The sequence below is a fragment of the Crotalus tigris genome, unplaced genomic scaffold (assembly GCF_016545835.1).
Source record: "Crotalus tigris isolate CLP2741 ecotype Arizona unplaced genomic scaffold, ASM1654583v1 scf7180000024439.5362192, whole genome shotgun sequence".
Classification (NCBI taxonomy): Eukaryota; Metazoa; Chordata; class Lepidosauria; order Squamata; family Viperidae; genus Crotalus; species Crotalus tigris.
In genome coordinates this window covers 3,434,454-3,455,375 of record NW_024100609.1, presented here as the reverse complement: position 1 = coordinate 3,455,375, position 20,922 = coordinate 3,434,454, and the positions used below count along the sequence as shown (strand labels likewise).

At 35.6% G+C, this 20,922-nt stretch overlaps 1 protein-coding gene across 2 annotated transcripts in view; it reads right to left on the bottom strand.

Annotated features, from left to right (window-relative positions):
- Nucleotides 1-2,509: 2,509 nt before the first annotated feature.
- Nucleotides 2,510-20,922, bottom strand: part of TAF1B (TATA-box binding protein associated factor, RNA polymerase I subunit B) — a 42,501-nt gene continuing 24,088 nt past the window's right edge. Inside the window, exons 9-16 of one of the 2 annotated variants that reach the window (XR_005555246.1) lie at nt 14,373-14,520; nt 13,429-13,606; nt 12,663-12,709; nt 11,805-11,895; nt 7,426-7,496; nt 5,936-6,158; nt 2,884-3,483; nt 2,510-2,778 (exon numbers count right to left, since the gene is read on the bottom strand). Coding sequence is in view for 1 of the 2 variants with exons in the window: in XM_039331886.1 (XP_039187820.1) it covers nt 3,291-3,483; nt 5,936-6,158; nt 7,426-7,496; nt 11,805-11,895; nt 12,663-12,709; nt 13,429-13,606; nt 14,373-14,520 (951 nt within the window). In the remaining variant the exon portion in view is untranslated. Of the gene's footprint in view, nt 3,484-5,935; nt 6,159-7,425; nt 7,497-11,804; nt 11,896-12,662; nt 12,710-13,428; nt 13,607-14,372; nt 14,521-20,922 lie in introns of both variants that reach the window. The other variant, XM_039331886.1, reaches the window with a different exon arrangement.

Here is a 20,922-nt window from a genome sequence, read left to right as displayed (position 1 = left end):
GCATTTGGGAAGAGAACAAAGAATGCTAAATCTGAATATGAACAGAAAAATAGTTAACTTTTTTAGAGTTATTATTTAGAGCCTCACACCTTACCCCCAGGTGATTCCACTTTTAGCTGCTTGAGAAATACAGCTCCACCTCAATATAATGTGAAGTGGACTTAAAGCACTTGGTGTTCTAGGCTCATATAAATAAAATCACTCTCCTTAACTTCCACAGATACATGGAATGTACGCAGTTTTCTTAGAAGAGGTTTGCTACTGACTTCTTCTAGATATTTTTTCCACTTTCTACTTTCCCTTAAAACACGATCCCCAGAAAGGTTATATGCATTACTTTGCACTATTTATCTGCCTTTTATTTGGGATTTAAGTCATAAAATGATGAATGCTTAAGAGATCAGCTGCTTAAGACGTGTGTGACCTTTTATTTGTAAATCCTGGATTGTTTTACACCAAAATACAAGGACAAAAAAAAAATACAGTTTTAGTTTTGTGTACTGGATATTAAATTGCTCCAGCATCCCAAAAACAATACAACAAATTGTTTGGACCAGGATTGGTTCAAGATAAGCAGTAGGAAAAACAGAATTGACTCCCTGTGGTTCCAAAATAAAATTGTATCTGTCATTAAATACACCCCATTTTTCAAAAAGAGGTAAGCAATTAAACACGGCTATATTATTAGTTAAAAGTTAATACTGTATCTCAGAAGCAGGGTGGAGTTTAACTTGAAATTGTAAGGTCCAGGAAAACCAAATTTGAACCTGTAGTAGTCTAGTATTACAAGTTTAACTTGAATAGTATAATAAAATGAAAACCTGACTAGGCATGACAATTCTTTTAAAACCTTGAAATACTATAGCAAGAAGAGGTCACTTTGGCTATTGACCTCAACCCTTTCCTTCAATATGGGAAACCAAGAGAACAAAATTCTAACACACTTTAGTCTAACAGAATAAAGAGAATAAAAGGGGGGGAGGGAAGGAAAAAAAATCTCAATATACAAAAAGAAAGAAGCTTTCAATTTCCTTTGTAGCAAATGAGTCCAAAGCTATCTCTTACCTTATGATTACAAAAAAGCTACCTTTTTCTATTTTGCATTTTTTTCTAATCATCAAAACCGCAAATCAAAAGTGCATTTTTTTTTTGTTTCATACAAAAGGGCTATAAGAGATTTTAATTCAGCCATAAATGTAGCTCAGGGGTCCCCAACCCCCAGTCTGTGCACTGGTGCTGGGCTGCGGCCTGCCAGTAACCGGGCCGCACAAAGAAGCAAAACCCCATCCGTGGGATGCAGACAGCACACAAAACCACGCCCCCTCCGGTCCATGGGAAAACTTCTCTCCACGTAACCAGTCCCTGATGCCCAAAAGGTTGGGGACCTCTGATGTAGATGACTGTTTTTTCTCTAATAAAAAAAAGTTAATTTAGCCTTTTCTGCAGATTTCCCCAACTTCACCAGCCATTCCTCCATTGTGGGTAGTGTTGAATCATTCCACTTTGGAGCATATAATAATCTTGCTGCAGTTGTCATATCCATGACCTTTTTCTAGTCACCTATTAGTCCCCCAAGACTTTAATCTTTAAAATCTTCTGAATTAGTGGACTGTATGTATTTGTATCCAAATTTCTTTAGCTTTTTACATGATAAAATGTCCCTTCCTGTTCACTCTACCAGTCCTTTGCATATTCAGTTCTATTGTCACTGATTTATTAGGTTACTTTTTCCTCCTAGAATTCAATGATTATTTACCTTTCCATCACTTAAACTGTTATTTCAGGGCTTACATGACGGAATAATAGAGAACTGGTCTCTTTTTATTTTCTTATGTGTGACATTCTTTCAGTGTTTGAAGAATTCCCTTAGCTTTTCTCTGACGCCAAAGTCCTATGTTTATTCTATCTTTTGACAGGATTCTGTTCTTAGTCCTCTGATAATCCTCACTGCCCTTCTCTGCACCGATCCAATTCCTCTCGTCTAAAACCATCTTGAAACAAGGCACCCAGAACAGAGGGGTGGGGCTGAGGATCTGACCAAAACAGATTAAGTGGGTCACTTCTCATGACTAAGAAACAGCTCTTCTGTTGATGCCGCCTAAAATTACATTTGCTGCTTTTGCAACCTTGTTAAACTGTTCACTCACATTCAGTTTGTAATCAACTAGTATTCCAAGTTCTTCAAAAGCATCATTAGGAAGTGAGATATCCCTGACCCTCTCTCAGGTACATTTGATTCTCCTCCCCAAAACAAACAAAAAGGGGGAAAAAAACCCAAATCCCTTTACCTTTCAATGTTATGGCCATTTTTAGCTACTCTTATGAGTAATCTGTTTTCGAAAATATAAAAGAATCAAAGAAAAAATCAGGAAGGGCTGAGACTGAAACTGTTTGGAGAGTCAGATTGAAAAGTCGGAACCCGCCTCCGCACTTCGAGGCAAGGCACTGTAACACGCGGCCTACTGTTTCACGAGATTCAGATTTAGTTTTAATTTCCAACAAGGTAACATTTCAATATATCAAGTTTTATTTTTTGCAATAATAAATACACTTTAATGAGAAAAATATTATAGAGGTAATATAAAGAAAATATTATCTATATTGTTTATATTATACAATATAAATAAATGTATGAACATTTTACAACATCCTTGGTATTGCACAGAAAAAAACAAAAAACAAACTTTGGTAGTCGGATCTCATCTTTTCTACAATTTTCCTGAGGAATGGATGTGCAAGATTCAGTTCAAACATAATACTAGTCCAGGGATAGGCAACCTTGGCTCTTTTATGACTCGTGGACTTCAACTCCCAGAATTCCTGAGCCAGGAAGTCCACAAGTCATAAAAGAGCCAAGGTTGCCCACCCCTGTGCTAGTCCAACAAATTTAGCTTGCAAACCCAATTTGTATGAATCACACACTCAAAAGTTTCCCAAACTGGATGCTTAGGAAATGGGGTTTCCCCAATATTATATGCATTTTGCAGAAAACTGTTATTTAACAAACTGGTTCATCTTCTACAAAACAAAGGCTGCTAGGCAGGAGAGAGCTGAGAAAACAGAGGTAGTGTTCACACTTGTCACTGATTTTTTTCTTTCGCAAAGCTTGGTTGTTAGATTAGGCATTTGATTTCTGAAGCTGATCTAAATATAAACTAATTGCAGACAGGATGCATCTCTCTTCACCTGATGATTTCCATGGAATTAATAAGATGGGAGCATGAAACTTACATGGATTATTTTTGATTACTATAGGTCTTCATTGCAGTAGTCACTGGACTTACGACTTTTCACTTTTTTTGAACTTTGAATATTCTGGACTTCATATGAAATTTGGAATGAAACAGTTTATGTTCTATCGTAGATACTTCTTCGTGGATGAGATAGGGCTGTACTCTCAGTAGGAAAGAAAACAGATCTAGCATAAATCGGTAGGTATGGGGAAAATCTGATTCAATGTACCGACTGCGAGGATTGCGCGGCCTAACAAAGAAAGAAATAATGTTGTAAGAAAAGTAGCACAAGTGTATTCTAAAATTACAATGTTCAGAAAAAAAGAGACCAAATCACAAATATTAATCATCTTGTGGGCTTAAAATGAAGAAAGATCCCAAGTCAATTTCCTTGGAGGAAAAGCAAGATATAATACAAATAAACAACATACAAGGTAAATTCATGAAGATTGAGCTATCATTTGGTTCTTGGTTTTAATGTCTATGTACTATTTCTGGAATCTCAGGAAGTATGTCCAAAATACTTGCTGATAAAAGACAAACAGGGAAGAGGACCTGTCCAAGTTTTTAGCTTCCTGGATGCATCTGGTTAGCCATAATGCTAGACCAGATGGCCCCCAATGAAACCATTGCAGATCTTCAGATGTTTTTTACCGCTAAGCACTTAGATATTTAGTATGCAATGGTATCAGACTGATGATATTATATCTGTAGAACAAATCATAATTTCAGATTCATGCTCCTTCCCCTAAAATATATATTTTCCTAAGTAGAACAGGATACATTTAGGAAATGAAGTAAAATGAGAAGTAAAGGAATAATCTATAATATTGGATGTAGTCTATAATTTTTTGCATTGTTTGCCTTCAAAATAAATCTGTAAAGTCATACAGTCCTCATCTACACATAGGTTGTTACACTCTGAGGCAGAAATTTAGATAAGGATCGAGAAACATAAATGTTGAAAATTATAACTTCAATTCAGTCATAATCACATAATCTGAGGAAAAGATGGAGTGGATTAGGAGTTACTTGAAATGCAAACCACAAGATATATAGTATATTCCATGTAATTAGCAATATTCAGCTGCTTTTGTGTAGAAGTTTTCATTCTCATTCTGGTACTGGAAAGTATCAGCTCTTATTGTCTCTAATGGCAAAATTAAAGGAAACAAAACTATACAATCCTCTTTAAAAACTGAGTTTAATGACTAATTGGATTGATGGAGTTGTCTTAGTCTTATTGATTTCCAACAGCCACCATACTATATTCATTTAGATGTATCACAGACATAGCATTTTTGTAGGACTCAAGAGCTATTACAGTAATTGTTTTTCCAATATATTGAGACAGCTAAAAGACACAGCAGGCAAGAGGATGCCATCAGAACATTAAGATTTTCAATAATGGTGACAATATAATTTTTTCAGGGTTTATTAAATGTGCTTAAATCTATTTGACTGTTTATATGCCATTTTTGTTTGATTTTCCATTGAAAACTGGTAGAAAACCTCGGTTGTTTATCATTTGCCACAATTTTTGCCAGCCACACTTAACATCTATAGTGTTTAAAAAGTAGATTTTGTGGCCACATGGAGCCCTGCGACTTCCAAATTTATATTGATAGACAAGGTTTACGAGACAGTTCAAAGTCATCTATTCTAGCCATTGTTAAATTCATAATATAACTGGTCTGATGCATGTGGAAAACATCTCTAAGAGTTTCTATAGCCTTACTGGAGCTTACTTTTTTAATAAAAATAAATTTAAATATAAGTTTATATTTATATAAGATTATAATAACTAATTAAAATATAAAATATAAAAGAAAAGCAGAATAAAACAATGTAAAACCAGAAATATATCATTTACATCTAAAATTAATTACAATGCTCATAGTTAATAGGATTCCTCTCAGATCATGTGATTAATAATATTCCTTGGCCATTTTAAAAAAATATTTTTATTTTGTTAATGATTTGTAGAAGGAGTGGAAGAATCTGGGGACCAAGTAAAAAGCGGAATCAGCCTAGTCTCTCTATGTCAGTGTTTCTCAACCTTTTTAATGCCGCAACCCCCAACCGGTCGTAAGTCGAGGACTAAACTGGTCATAAGTCGAGGACTAAACTAGTCGTAAGTCGAGGACTACCCAACCGGTTGTAAGTCGAGGACTTTCCCTGCCCGGGACCACCACGTATGCGCGGTGCCACCCCCTGCCCGGCCGAGGTGTAGCTGGCAAGCGGCAGAGACGGAGCAGGCCGACCACCGGCTGGGCCACCAGCTGGCCCAGCCCAAGGGAGGTAAGGCACCCGCCGGAAAAGGGGAAAAAAATGGCGGACAGCCTTGCTTGGCGACCCCCGTGAAATGGTCGATCAACCCCAAATGGGGTCGCAACCCATAGGTTGAGAACCACTGCTCTATGTGGCTACAAATGGACTAAGTTCAACCATTTTTGCATCCCATTGACCCTTATCTAGTGCCAAAATAGTGCTAACCATCAGTTGAATAAATTCCTGTGCATAAGCATGTTGTCAGTTTAACTGGAATTTCACGCCTGACACAACTTTTGGCAATCTCTCGATTGAATCACTAACTGCCACATTAGGACTCCAGTTTGGTGCTCTAATATAGACAATTTAATTCAACCATTTTAAAATGGAACATTCAGCATACATTTTCAACAAGAGCATTAAAAACTTACCTCTTGCGCTTTTTAACTGTACACAACCAATAGTCTCTGTTCAGAGGGGTAAAGATATCTCCTTTTTGTTGCAAAATTGCTTCAAGACTATGCCCATGAAAGCAGTCCTTTTTTGTGCTTTCTTCCATCCAGTTGAACTGGAAAAGGGAAGGCTTTTGCGTCTCAGTTAGTTCCAGGCAGCCAGTCAGGGTACGAAACTGTCTCTGAAGATCCATTACGACCTCTGTACAGAACAAAATACTACAATAATAAAGTACAACCATTCACGATTGTTTTAGGTTTATCCAGATATTTCACTTACCAGCAGCAAGTGAGGGAGGATCCAATTTCTAATTTTGTCTTATTTGTTTATTGGTTTCAATTTAGGTACTACCTGATTCTAAACTAATCATGGGCAGCTAGCAGAAATATAAACAATAAAAACAAAATACAATATAAAGCAAATGGGATCCGATACGAAGACCATCCCTCCCCCCCCCATCAAAATCTTTTCAAGGGGAGCTATCATCTCAATTCCTAGATCAGGCTGAAAGAACAGTGCAGTAGTTCAAGCCGGCACCAAAGCATGTCTGAAATGGGAAGCTCTAACAACTGGAGTTGTCAATAAACTAGAATGGTTATGCAATAGAAGAAAAAAAATGCAAAACAGGAAGTTCTAGGAGTGCTGTTTAATATTAATGTGTTGTTTAATTTGTGATCTTTTGTTGTTATAACTTTCTGTTCCTAGAAGATATAAAGATGGCCAACCCCCCTCCACGACACTTAAGACAATAGAAATTCACAGTAAGGAAATTATATATGCTCCTCTACACTCACCCCCATCCATACTCACACACGCTTCAAAAGGAGCACTTGCAATCTCAGGATTTAAGGAAGCATTAGAAAAAAGACTTCCAAGAAACAAAAATTAATGGGTCGCTTCTCTCAGAAGAAAACATATAGCCAAGACAGCCATATCAAGGCTAAAAAGATTAGTAAAGAGGAGCATAATAAAACTCGAGCCCTGCTCTGGCATAGCTACTTTGAAGGAAGCTTAAACCACGCCTTGACCTATCTAGAAATGGAAATGCAAAATCTTAGTGGCCAGGGACCTCCCATGAATGGCCAAGAAAATGTGTGGCACAATCCTTTCTGGAAGAATCCAAGTGTTCTACGCAATCACTGCCGACACTAGATTTCTCCTGAGGAGAAAAGGAATGCAGGCAAAGTTAAAAGAGGGCCCTCCTGCACATGGACAAATTACACTGAGGATAACTACTAGACCTCAGTAGGGAAGTATCCACTGAGAAATTTCTGTTGGAAGCCTAGTTTCTGGCCAAGGAGATGGTCAGGTGATTTCAATTACAGAGGGAACAGGCTAAACAGGGAAACTGGTAAGTCACCTGTGTAAGATGAGCAGTCATATAAATCATATAAACAAACAAATAGGCAAATTGGCTTCTCATTTGATGTATATTTTAGGAAAAGGAAGTAACAGTAACTATACTCACGTTTCTTCTTGAGGACAACATACTTTTCAGTGGCTGTATACAATAGTGGCTTCTCACATCGCCATAAACGCCTAAAAAATGAAATAATGGTTGTGGGTGCATGCAGGAAACACCTACAGTGTATTCAGAAAATATTCAGATCCCCTTCGCTATTGTAAATTTTGTTATCTTGCAGCTTAATTCTACAGTTTTTGAAATTAATTTTTTTCTCATTAATCTACATTCAGTACTTATAATGACAAAGTGAAAACAGAATGTTTGAACTGCCTGTAAATTTATTAAAAAGAAAAAAACTGAAATGTCACATTGGCCTAAGTATTCATACCCTTCACTCAGTATTTTGTTGAAGCACCTTTGGCAGAAATTATAGCCTCGAGTCTTTTTGGGGATGACACGACAAGCTTTGCACACCTGGATTGGGGGATTTTCTCCCATTCTTTCATGCAAATCTTTTCAAGTTCAGTTAGGTTGGATGGGGACCATCGATGGATAGCCATTTCCAGGTTCCTCCAGAGATGTCCAATAGGGTTCTGGCTGGGCCACTCTAGGACATTCACAGTGTTGTCCCTAAGCCACTCCTGTGTTGTCTTGGCTGTGTGCTTAGGATCGTTGTCATGTTGGGAAGTGAACCTTCAGCCCAGGCTGAGGTCCTTGAGTGCCGTGGAACAGGTTTTCATTGAGGATATCCCTGAACTTTGTTCCATTCAGCTTTGCATTCAACCCTAACCAGTCTTCCAGTCCCTGCTGCTGAAAAACATCCCCACAGCATGATGTTGCCACCACCGTGCTTCACTGTTGGGATGATGTTGGGCAGGTGATGAGCAGTGCCAGGTTTCCTGCAGACATAATGTTTAGAATTGAGGCCAAACAGTTCAACCTTGTTCCTCACAGTCTGAGAGTCCTTCAGGTGCATTTTTGCAAACTTCAAGAGGGTTTTCATGTGTTTAGCACTAAAGAGAGGCTTCCATCTAGCCCAGATTGATGGAGAGCTGCAGTGATACCGGTAGTCCTTCTGGAACTCTGTTGCATCTCTACACAGGATCTCTGGAGCTCAGTCAGAGGGACCACTGGGTTCTTGGTCACCTCTCTTACTAAGGCCTTCTTCCCCGATTGCTCAGTTTGACAGGGCAGCCAGTTTTGGAAGAGTCCTAGTTGTGCCAAACTTCTTCCATTTGAGAATTATGGAGGCCATTGTGCTCTTAGGAAACTTCAGTGCAGCAGAAATTTTAATGTAGCCTTCCCCAGATCTATGCCTTGCAACAATTCTGTTTCTGAGCTCTGCAGGCACTTCCTTTGGCCTCATAGCTTTTGCTCTGCTACACTATGCATTGTTAGCTGTGAGGTGTGTACCTTTCCAAATCATGTCTAATCAACTTAATTTACCACAGGTCAACTCCAATCAAGGTGCAGAAACATGTCAGCAATGATCAAGAGAAATAGTAGGCACTGGAGCTAAATTTCAAGTGTTGTTGCAAAGGGTCTGAAAACTTATGCCAATGTGATAGTTCAGTTTTTTTTTCTTTTTAACAAATTTACAGACATTTCTAAAATTTGTTTTCACTTTGTCATTATGGAGTAATGAGTGTAGAGTAATGAGAAAAAAAATGAATTTCAACAACAGTAAAATGAGGCTGCAGAACAACAAATTTAACAAAAGTGAAGTGAGTCTGAATACTTTCTGAATGTACTGTAAATACCCCCCAAATGATCATGTTACAATCAAACCCATATACAGGTCTTCCCCTTCCTTTAGATTCTGAGAGTTGGGAGACACACAGCTTACATTATGTCATGCTCCCATGTACACAGTTTTAAATGACTTCTAACTTTACCATTATCTCTTGAGTATCATTATTCATTCTCCAAATGGAAAATGTACCAACCTGACCAGTACTGGCCTTAGTGTTAACAGGAAATACTGCATGCAGGCTGGATGAAGCTTGGAATTTAGGCTTCATTTTTCCAAATCACTGGAAAACCTTTTGGAAAGTTTAATTGACTAAAGCCATGAAAAGATGGTTAGAGGTATCTATGGTCTAGAAGGTGATTATGGCAAATGGAAGACTATCACATAGAGTATGGGTGGACTCAATATGAGGAATTTACAGAAGAAATAAAAAACCCACTTTGATATGTTGTATGTATATGAAACTAAGGGAAACCAGAAGGATGATAATCTGAATGATCTTGATATTATAGACTAGAGTTGATAAAAACAGACATGAAAGCAAAAGTATAGATTTAATTATGAATGAAATAGCTAAACCTGTGGTTTACAGTTAGTTATTAACCCCATATGAAAAGGGAGTAGCAGTATAATTTCATAACAGAATAAATAGAAAATAAATAGATGAAAAGATGTGGAAGCTCTCTGGAACAGACAGAAAAAAATTATAGTACAGAATACCATAGAAGAGTATGGAACTGTGGTAATGGATGATATGAAAAAGAATACCAGGCAGAATGATCAAATGCAAGAGTCTTTGTGTGATAAAGAGTGTAGTGTAGTGTAGTGTAGTAGAATGGAATGGAATAGAATAGAATAGACTACAGTAGAATATAATATAATATAATATAATATAATATAATATAATATAATATAATATAATATAATATAATATAATATAATATAATATAATATAATATAATATAAGAATAGAATAGAATAGAATTCAGTGAAGGAATTTGTGAACCTTTTAGAACTATCCATAATGCTATAATATTATGACCTGCAATGTTAATCTGGGCTTCATCCAATTCCTGCTAATAGATATTCTGATTAAACAAACCTCACAGAAAGCAGTGCACTTCACTGTTTGTTTAAGCAGACTCTTTACTTTAAATCAGATAACCTCTGACACAGTAGTGCAATATTACCTATAGTTCTAAAGAATTTACACTACAGTATATAAGCTAATGATTGCTGCAAAAATGATAAAAGAAACATACCATATACTGTGAGAAAAAGAAAGCTGCAATGAACATAATCAGAGCAAGAATTAGTTGAACAAGCTAACGCTTGTAAAGGAGGCAGGGCAACGGAAAACAACTTCCATTTGTATTATTATACAATTATAATAAAACATAGTTCTTCAAGTGAATGAAAATGGCCAACAAGGAACCTCAGCAGAATGTGTTGGATTAAAAATAAAAATCACGAAATAATTTCAGATAAAACTGACATGAAGGAATGTCTGAATGATAGTGATTTGTTAAAGAATGGTACCAAAATGTAATGCGCATCCAAGAAATACACTGATGAAAAAGAAATCATAAATATAGTGGGAAAGTTGAAAAATCAGAAGAGTATATACACTGTAGAATTTATACCGAAGAAATGTGAAAATACAGGCATGCTAGTGAAGTGCCTGGTTGATATGTGAGTATAAAGTCTGTGTCTGAAAATTGAAATATAACACCAACAATATCTAATAGGGGACTTAAACTTGGAGAATAGCAGTAATGGCAAAACTAACAGCATACATATATCCACAATAGAAGTCCTAACAAATCAAATAAGAATCCGTATTTATAATTTATCATGCAGCAAGGCAAATACAAACACTTACAGTATGGTTTCTAAGGGGGTCTAAATGTCTATTCTCATTGAAAATTGGTCTGAATACAAAGAAAGGGGAAGTAAGAGTGGGAAAAAATCAGAGCCACCAGATAAATGTAGCGTAGCTTGGAGTAGTATTTTAGAATATTTATTAAAGATAGAAAATAAAGACATTGTAAAATGAGCAAGTGATAGTAGATAGTGTGTGGTCTATTGCAAAGAATAAATATTTGTTTAAAAGATGAAATGGCTGTATTTAAGGGAAGGCTTCTGTTCACTTTGTTACCAGGAAATGAGAGTTGGGTGTGTCAGGGAAACAAGAACTTGAATGTCGTGGAAAGAGAGTATTTAAAAAGTCTGACATGAAAAATAAGAAAAGATAAGACAAAGGAATGAAGAAGGTGGACCAAATATTAAGGTGAATGAGGTATATTAAGCTGGTTTGGTCATACAAAGAGAATGAATGAGAATTAAGTTCCAAAAGAAACACATGAAGGACGAATAGGCTGAGAGGAAGAGGAAAACTGATAAAACCATTACTGACTGAAGTTGATGAGATCCTGAAAAGAGGGAAGATTAAAGGACAAAAAGAATGATGAAGCACTGTATAGATGTGGGGGAAGCAAGACTGGTTCATATGGATATAAAGACAATGGAGAGATGCAATGAACGGGTGTTGGTATAAATTATATTAAACTGTATTTCCTTTTCTTATAATGCCTTATTTTCTTTGGCTCACTATTTTTTGCTTCTTTGCTTTGTTTTGCATAACCTAAAAGGGAACATCAAAACAAATAAGAGTAATTTTTAAGAGATATACCTGATTCTTTCTTCATTAAATTTCTTCTGCTCCACATCCAAAATATTCTTTACAACCATGTACCATTTTCTAATATCAAAAATTGGACAACCTGTAGAACAAGAGAACTTGTAACTCTTCTCTTAAAAGCATTCAATAGAAAGCAAACTCAGAAACAGAGACAAGCCTTATTACACAGGGAAACCATGCTAACTCCCTCCACGCTGTAATTAAAAGTACTACACTGATTTTCTGATCCTAAGATTAAGGGCATATATTAGCTAATATAAACATGTCTACTTCCTAATGCAGATTTTTTAAGATAATGATTTAATCCCAAACAACCTACACTGAAGCCTATAAAATGATTTCACCAGCTTTGTCACCCGTGACAAAACAATCTTTATTAAACCATAACCCTAGGATACATAGAGCTCCACTGGCCAAAACATGTAGGTCATCAAAACAGTTTAATACTAATCACAGTTATGGACAGCGGGAATATTTCAGGGAAACTGCATCAAAATAGTGAGAGATTGTGAGAAAGAAAAGCATAAACTTACAGCCAATCTGTGAATGCCTGTGACTAAACAACTGGTTGACTCACATGGTTTCTGAACTCACGTACTCAAAACTTATATACTATAGGTAGCATACATATACTACTCTAAAATCCAGGAAACCCTTTGAACATCTTTAAAGTCATCTGCCAACATAGTCCAAATTATGCAGAGTTCTTTTGTTTTTTCTTTCCTAATTTCAAATATTTTTCAGATGAGTCTTCACAATTATGGCCCAGACACTTTAGGAGGAGTGGCTGAAATTATAAAACTTAATCTATATTGTTTTTTTTTTTTTTTTTAAAAAAAAGCTTGGTACCTTCTTCATTTTTTTTGTTTCTTTCCTCCACATAGTTTGCCAGCAGCCTGAAAATACAAAATATTAATCAGATTCGCTATTTATTGGAATCATAACCCTGTGTCTAAACATATCAAATGTATTTAATATTTGAATTACTACCATTGGGCCGTTTACAATTTTAACAGCCCAGAAATCTACTGCAGTCTGTCAGCCTTATATTTATACTGTGTACAAATTAGCACCTGTTGCATGAAAGGGATTCATTGCTAATTTCTCACATGTAGAAATTTAAGCTGCCAGCACAATTCAAATATTAAACTTCACATCATCAAAACATTTTTTATCGGTCTGAACATAAGATAATTAATACTTTAATTCATATTAGGTCCAATAAATTCTGATACTATTAGAGCTTCAATGAACACAATCTGTTGTAGGAAAATGGCAAAAGGAAATCCAAGTCCAATTTATTATTTATTTATTACATTTACATATTGTCTTTTGTACAGGAGCTCAAGACTGTACATAGTGCTGGCTCCTTTTTTCCCAACAACAACAATCCGATGAAGTAGGCTGTGCTGAGAGAAACTGACTGGCCCAAAGCTATCCACTGAGGAGCCATGGTTGAAAATTAATATTAACCAAGCAATAAGCTATCTTTTATCTAAACCGATTTCAATTTTAGAATAGAATAGATTTTTGTAATTAAGAACATTTGACTACTATTCTTGCAATTGAGAACTGCAAAGTTAAGTATTCTTTTTATAAAGCAAAGGACACTTACCACTCATATTCATCATCCAGCAAGAATAGAATTTTCAGCACTACTATAATAATAGCTACAGCAAGTATATCATATTTCACTTTCCAAGTTGATTTATTACCAGGATGAAGCGTCAGAAAATCTGTTTCACCAACACCAATTTTTTTAATCACTCTACAAGCCCATTTGTTCATATCATCTGAATGAAAAAAAAATTGATTGAGAGCAGCCTCAAATGTTATAGTGTATCATTCTGAAACAGTCACCACATCAACCAATGAATTACATATTCTCTATTTGAAATAACTATATGGTTGCACGTAAACATGTTTAGGAACTAATATTTCAGATAACATGGAAAATTACATTATAACATCTCCCAGCACAAAATAGTCCAGGTCAATAAAAACAAAACTCTAATTACTTACTTACTACATAACCAAAGTAAAATTCCATAAACTTCCACTGATTTTGTTAGAAAATATAAGTAATCAGAAACTTAATGCACTAAGTAAAATTAAATTATAGTTCATGATCATGTCTTCACATTCTGCAAAAATAAAGTTTAAATAGCATATGTGTTGATGTTTCATAGGTTGATAGTATGATAGCATTAATTGTTCTTAATAGAGGGTTTTTTAATTATTACACTAAATTAAGAGCATAATGTAAGAACATTTCTGCTTTTTCAAGTTAGTAAAGATGTCACAAATCCTTCACTAGACTCAGTGATGGTCTGAATCTAGTCTATGATAGATAGATAGATAGATAGATAGATAGATAGATAGATAGATAGATAGATAGGCAGATAATTTTTATTTTTGATTCATAAAGGACCAATTGTTTGTTCATTAGTACCCATTATCTTCTTTTAATATAGGATCCTGTTTCAAAAAAATAGATTTTGAACAAGAACATTTAAACAACTAGAAGATACTAAAGTAGACTACTAAATATTCCCTTACCAGGCAAGTTGACTTCCATTATGTATTTCATGCAAAGAATATTTGGATGAAGGAAGCTGCGTTCTGTTATATCTGGAAAACAAGGCAGGTCCATGAATTCTGCAAGGGCATGCATTTTTTTATGAACATCATCATACTTAGGCCAAGACTGAAAAATAAAATATGTAAATAAGTATTAGAAGATATTATGGATTATGGGCGTATGTGTGTGAATAAACAAACTCATTTTCTACATGATCACTATCCTCATCTTGCTCAATACTGAAACCTATATTTTCTTAATTACTCTACAGAGCCCCAAATATTATGCAGAGTTCATCCAGAATCAATTTTAATCAATTATGCTCTTTTGAAAAATATTAGCTAAATCATTAAATATGGAAGAGAAGATATTTCACTAAAAAGGCTTCCATGTGCTGAAGATTCTCCATTCCTGTTTTACAACTTATGAAACTGAACAAAACCACTATATTACTAAATTGGACAAAAGGGGGGGGGGGAAATGCATGAATGGTGGAAAACATTGTTATCTATGGCATTACAGTTTTTCTTCCCTTGTTTTTTATTTTTTAAGGGGCTGATGATACAACATTCATTCAAAACATTTCAAACTTTACCGCTCATTAAATATGCTCAAGATCCCAGAGATCAGGAACATATAATGTGTATAATTTAAACAAAAAAATTGTACCAAAACACAAATATTTAGAAGCTGTATTACTATAGTTATGAATCTTCAGATCAGCAAGTTTTTTTTAAAGTATTTTTTTCTACCTGGAGGTTTTTCTTGTAAAACCAGAAATATTTGTATTACAGGACTGTTGCGCATTAGGTTTATGCTGGCCTTCAGACACTTCAGGACAGTAGTCTAAAAGCAGGATTTAATAGTGGGAGTTACGAGCTGGAAGCAACATCCTTTTCTAGTACCTATGACGTCTCTATGCATAATCTCTCCAACATTTTAAAAACTGAAAAAATAACATTTTAATCAACATAAAATGAACTGAACGTATGGGAAAAGTTTTATTCTGAAACACGTGAATTGAAATAGCAATTTTTTTCAACCCTAAACAATAATGAAGTTTATAAAGATTCATCGGCATGTTGAACAAATTGTCTAAGGAAGATGATTTTTTTTTTAAATAGAGAAAATAATATGGTCATTTTCATGACTATAAAAGTTTCTAGGCTCAGGCAAAGCTAAAAGTAGTCTATTGTTTTAAGTGTCAATTCCTAGAATAAAAGCAAAACCAACTAAGTGGCAATACCTGGCGTAAAAGTGACACCACTTTGCTATAGGAAACCAAAATTGCCACCAAATTAATTTGTGTATATTGCAGGGAAGGGTATAATCTCATTTCACCTATATTCCACCATTGGGGAATGAGACACTGCACATGAAAAATGGTTATTCACAGGACCAATCTGATCTCATAGAAATTCAATGGGAATAGCAAATCCAAAAGACTCCTGTCCACACATACACTTACCACTTATATTCAGAAATACACGTGCTTACATTCAGTTTGTTTTAATGTGAGAGAACTTAATGTGAGTGAACTTTCTGAGGTTTTTCTTTTATAGGCAGTTAAAATAGACTTTAAAGAAATAACTCTAGAACAAAATTTCAGAAAAATCTACAATCTGTCACTAAAATAATTATACAATAATTAACTAAAGGTTTTAATGAAACATTTAATATAATTTTAGGTGCTGAATAATTCTATCAGAATAAAGCCATTCATTTAAAGAAAGCCAACTAACTAAAAGCCATCATGAATACCTTAATTACAAAAAATATTTGAACGTATACCAAGTCCTATATTTTTTTTAAAAAAAACCTGGGATATGCAGGAAATGGTGAGGACCACCATGTTCACCTCGCCTAAGGCACCTGAATTCTTTTTCTGTCACATCCATAATACTGACATTTTCACTGTATTACCAAAAATTAGTGTAATTTATAAAGGTAATACAGACTCCACAGAGACAGCAGGCTTAATCTAAGCAAATCTGAGCTTTCTGTCAACAATATAATTTTCTGCAGCTAGTTAGCTGCAAGTCTTTCTCTTCAAAAACAACACAAGCAGTTTGGCCATCCAGCAGGGTAATGAAATACAATAAGACTGTTCAGGCAAAGAAAGCATTTATACAAATTTGGATGCTCCCAATATCTGCACACTAAGATGCAGATCAAAATAGAAGAACTTTAAAAACCAACACTAATATTTAGAGCAACATATAACAAACTGGTTAGCCTATCACAAGCATGGAAGTGTGGTCTAGTAGTAAATGCGTTGGACTAGAAGCTGGAAGAGCCAAATTCTAGTCCATCTTCAAACAAGAAAAAACACCTGATGACTCTAAACCAGGAGCAGGCAACCTTGGCTCTTTTATGACTCGTGGACTTCAACTCCCAGAATTCCTGATCCAGCCATGCTGAGGGGAAAGGGAGAGGTTTTCAAGCTGAGCTATGCTGGCTCAGGAATTCTGAGAGTTGAAGTCCACGTGTCATAAAAGAGCCAAAGTTGCCTACCCCTGCTCTAAACCAATCGCAGGCCCACCTTCCTCATAGGGTTGTGGGGAGAAAAAAATACTGCACTTAGGTGTGAATGCGTATTTTAAAAAATACCAAAATACTACTGTATCATATAAAAACCAGACACATCACTAGAAGCCAATCATAAGATTACATCTGACTTATTTTGGCCATGTCATGCATGCAAATTCATTGGAGAATAAATGATGCTAGGTAATAATTAATGGAACAAGAAGGGGCAAACAAAGAACACGCTGGCTTGATAACATCAAAACTGATACAAAGATGAACATGCAACAACTGAAAGAAGCTGTACTTGACAGGGTAACATGGAAAGTGCTTGCCTATAAAGTCGCCAAGAGTCCAGACACGACTGCATGGTTAAAACAACAAACTAATTAACAAACAGGCACTTCAGTACAGGCAAAGAGATTATGTGTCATTGTTTTTGACTTTTAGCAATCACACAGATTTTCTCCACAACAATCTAGACTTAATTCTTTCTTTCAGATCCCCCAACAGTGCACAGATTGCCACCTTGCTCCTGGTCATTCTCTTCTCTTTCCTTCCATCTTTCCCAGCATTAAAGCCTTTTCCAGAGAGCTAGGACTTTGCATAATGTGTCCCAAGTTGGACAATTTGTCATTTGTGCTGCAAACTGCAGTTTTGTTTGATGATCCACTGCTTTGTTTTCTTACCGGCCATATTGTCAGGAGTTTTTTTTCCAATACTCATGTTTAAAGGTATCAATATCTTCCTATCTGACTTCTTCAAAGTCTAACTTTCATTTCCAGTAGAGTGTCACAAGGAAAATCATGGTTTGCATGATTTTGATCTTTGGAAATATGAACACATCACAACATTTGAGTATCTTTTCTTAGACCTTCATGGTTTCTCTACCAAATGCTAATCTGCAGTATATTTCTTGACTCCTTGTTCCTTTACTATTGATGATTGGTCCTAAAAGCCAGAAACTATCCAAGAATCTTCCATATCTTTACTGACAATTCCAAGGCTGGCTGTTCTATCTGTACTCATTAGTTCTTTATATTTTAATCCCATTTTTTTTCCACTGTGCTCTTTGACTTTTAGTACTAGGGCTTCCAGAACCTTTGTATTTTCAGCTATTGGTGTAATGTCATCAGCATAGCGCAAGTTATTGATGTTTCCTCTGCCAAAGAGTTTCACAGACATAATAAATACTTTTTAATTAAGTCTAGGTGTGAGAGTCTTGAAAACTCTAATTTGTCTGTACTGCTCAAATAGTTCTGGTTGCACAGCGAGTCCACAGACTGATTTTCTTTTGTAAGACTTAACACTTAAGATACTATGAGAAATGCTGCATTGTTGGGTTCCCTTAAGATCATCCCACACAGTATGGATGTTTCCACCTTATAGGATCTGATCATTTAGAGCTGTACTATGTCTTTCTATGTGTATGTTACACCTGCTAAATAACATTTGTTCTAAGTATATGAAGAAGCAACATTTCCAGGCTTCTCTTCAAAAGTAAATTAATCTTCGTTGCTAGCAGTAAAACAATTCCAATTTTCAGACTTTTCAAGTAACCCTTGGCTAGGTGTATCAACTTTATGGAACTGATAATCTGGGAGGGGGTTTCTATAGATCTCCATTATTTCCATCTCCAGCTCCTCTATAGTGAGCAGAATATTGAGGATTGTGTGTTTTAGCTTATGTGGTAATAACTTCTCTTTTTTTAGATATATTATAGTACTATGGGAAAATGCCAGGGTCCTGGCTCAAAGAAAAGTATTCTATTTCCTTGTGCCTTCAACCAAGGTTTATTTGTTTTTTCTTACAGAAACACTACTTTAGAAGTGTTATTTGTCCCCTATGAATGTTTCTTTGTTTTTATTCTTTTGTGTCTTTGAATCAGTGTTGACTCGTGGCAACTGCCTGCACTAATCCTTATAGTTCCCTTGGCAAGGTTTTAGGAGTAGATTGCTATTGCCTCCTTCCTAGGACTGAGAGAAAGGGACTGCGCAAGATCATTCAGCTGACTTTGTGCCCAAGGCAGGACTAGAATTCCCAGTTTCTACACTGGTGCCTTAATCACTACACCAAACTGGCCCTTGGATATGTTTATTATTATTATAGTACTGGAAAACTCCATATATGGAAGGCTGTGATGCAATGGCTTTAAGTGCAGTCAGCTGACAATTATGCAAAAGTGCACTGATAATATCATCAATGATTATACCAGATATAACACTTATACCTAAAACAACAAAAGACTTTGTGACTCAATACTTTGCAAACTCACTGTAAAATATAGATCAGATTAAAATTCCCTTCCTGATTACTCCTTTGTTATGCATTTCATTTTAATCTTATTTTTCTGTGCCTCATGAACCTGGTGAAATAGAATGCAGCTTGTACTGAATGAACTATGTAACATCTAAAGTCGGAAGTGCTCAAATGATACATTGCTGTTTTATAATTAGATATATTGGTCTTGTTAAAACTCTTCATTTAGTGTCAATGTCTTCTATGGCTGCAATCTTATTTGTTTAGGCAGTAAAAATGTATTAATATTCCTATATTTTATATGGCAGTATGCCATTTTTCCTCATTACATTCAATCCCACAATGGTTAACCAAATAATATTTTAATTTCTCTCTAATACGGTTATTTCTGAAGGTTTTCTTTGAACTGACATATTGATGAAGGTTTTTAAATTATTTCTCCTTGGGATAAGCTGAAGTGGATCCTTACATTTCAATGCCCTATTCATGTGTCATTTTTTCATGTTAAAATATGGCTTTGCAGCTTTGCATCGGGAGCCCAAAGGAACATGCCGCCAGGGGCTGGTTGGTGCACTGAGACCTTTTTAATTTTTTATTAATTAATGGTTTAATGATTGCCTCCTTCTAGAAATTAATTTTAATTCCAACATTTAATTTTATGTACACTTTTAAATATGTTTAAATACATTAAATACATTTTTATTAATTCATTATAAGTGAAAGTCATCACCAGATTTCTATAAGGGAACTTGAAAAATATTATTTTGCTGTTAGCCCAGTGCTATGTTCATAAACTATAAAAGTGCAGAAGCAACATTATAGGAAAAATTAGGAACTGCCATGAGGAGCTACGGCATTTGGGCACTATCGTCTTAGGACAATTGGCCTGCAGTTCTACTGCGTCCAGAGAAAAATGGGAAAATGAAAACCAGCCTACCAAAAGAGAGTTCTATTATTCTCATCATTTGTTTCAATATATTAGAAAAACCTCCACCTTCAACCAAAAATAACCACCATTATTCATTCTCACTGAATGAGATGGATATCTATTTACAGGGCTGAAGTTCTCCATTTAAAATAACAGCCTCGTTATTGCAGCCATTTTAATCTTATTCCTACAGCACTCTTCTGCAGAATCTCATCTCCAAGAATATATGCGCTGCTTCTCCACAATTCTGTAAGCAAGCTGCACAGCTACATGAAGAGGGATGAAGGCCCAGAATCAATCAGAAACTGAGGCAAAGGAAATCTTGGGGGGGGGGGGGGAGAGGAGAAATAGCAAAAGCAAATAAGCAGACAACAATAAGTTATGTTTTATTCTGACATTATAAGCATGAAAGAAAGCAAACATGCCACTTCACAAAAGATTTTTGTTCTGTTCTATCTATGCCTGTTTTCACATGGCAGTCAAAAGGAGTAGGCCTTATTAAAGCCACTGGTGCAACGAAAAGCTCTAATTTACCTGATGCTTTAGGACAGCATTTTTTTGTGTGTTCCTTTTCAAAAGGTATAACCACATCAGTAAAAAATATTTACTTTGAATATTTAAGCTCTTCTAAAAACTTTTTAAAGTGATATCCAACAACAGGGACAGCAATAGCACTTAGACTTACATACCGCTTCACAGTGTTTTACAACCCTCTCTAAACAGATGTCAAAATCCAAGGGGAGAAAAAGTACTAAATATGGGAAGAGGAAAAATAGCACTGTTGCTCACAATGTAGCCAAATTCTGCCAAGTCTG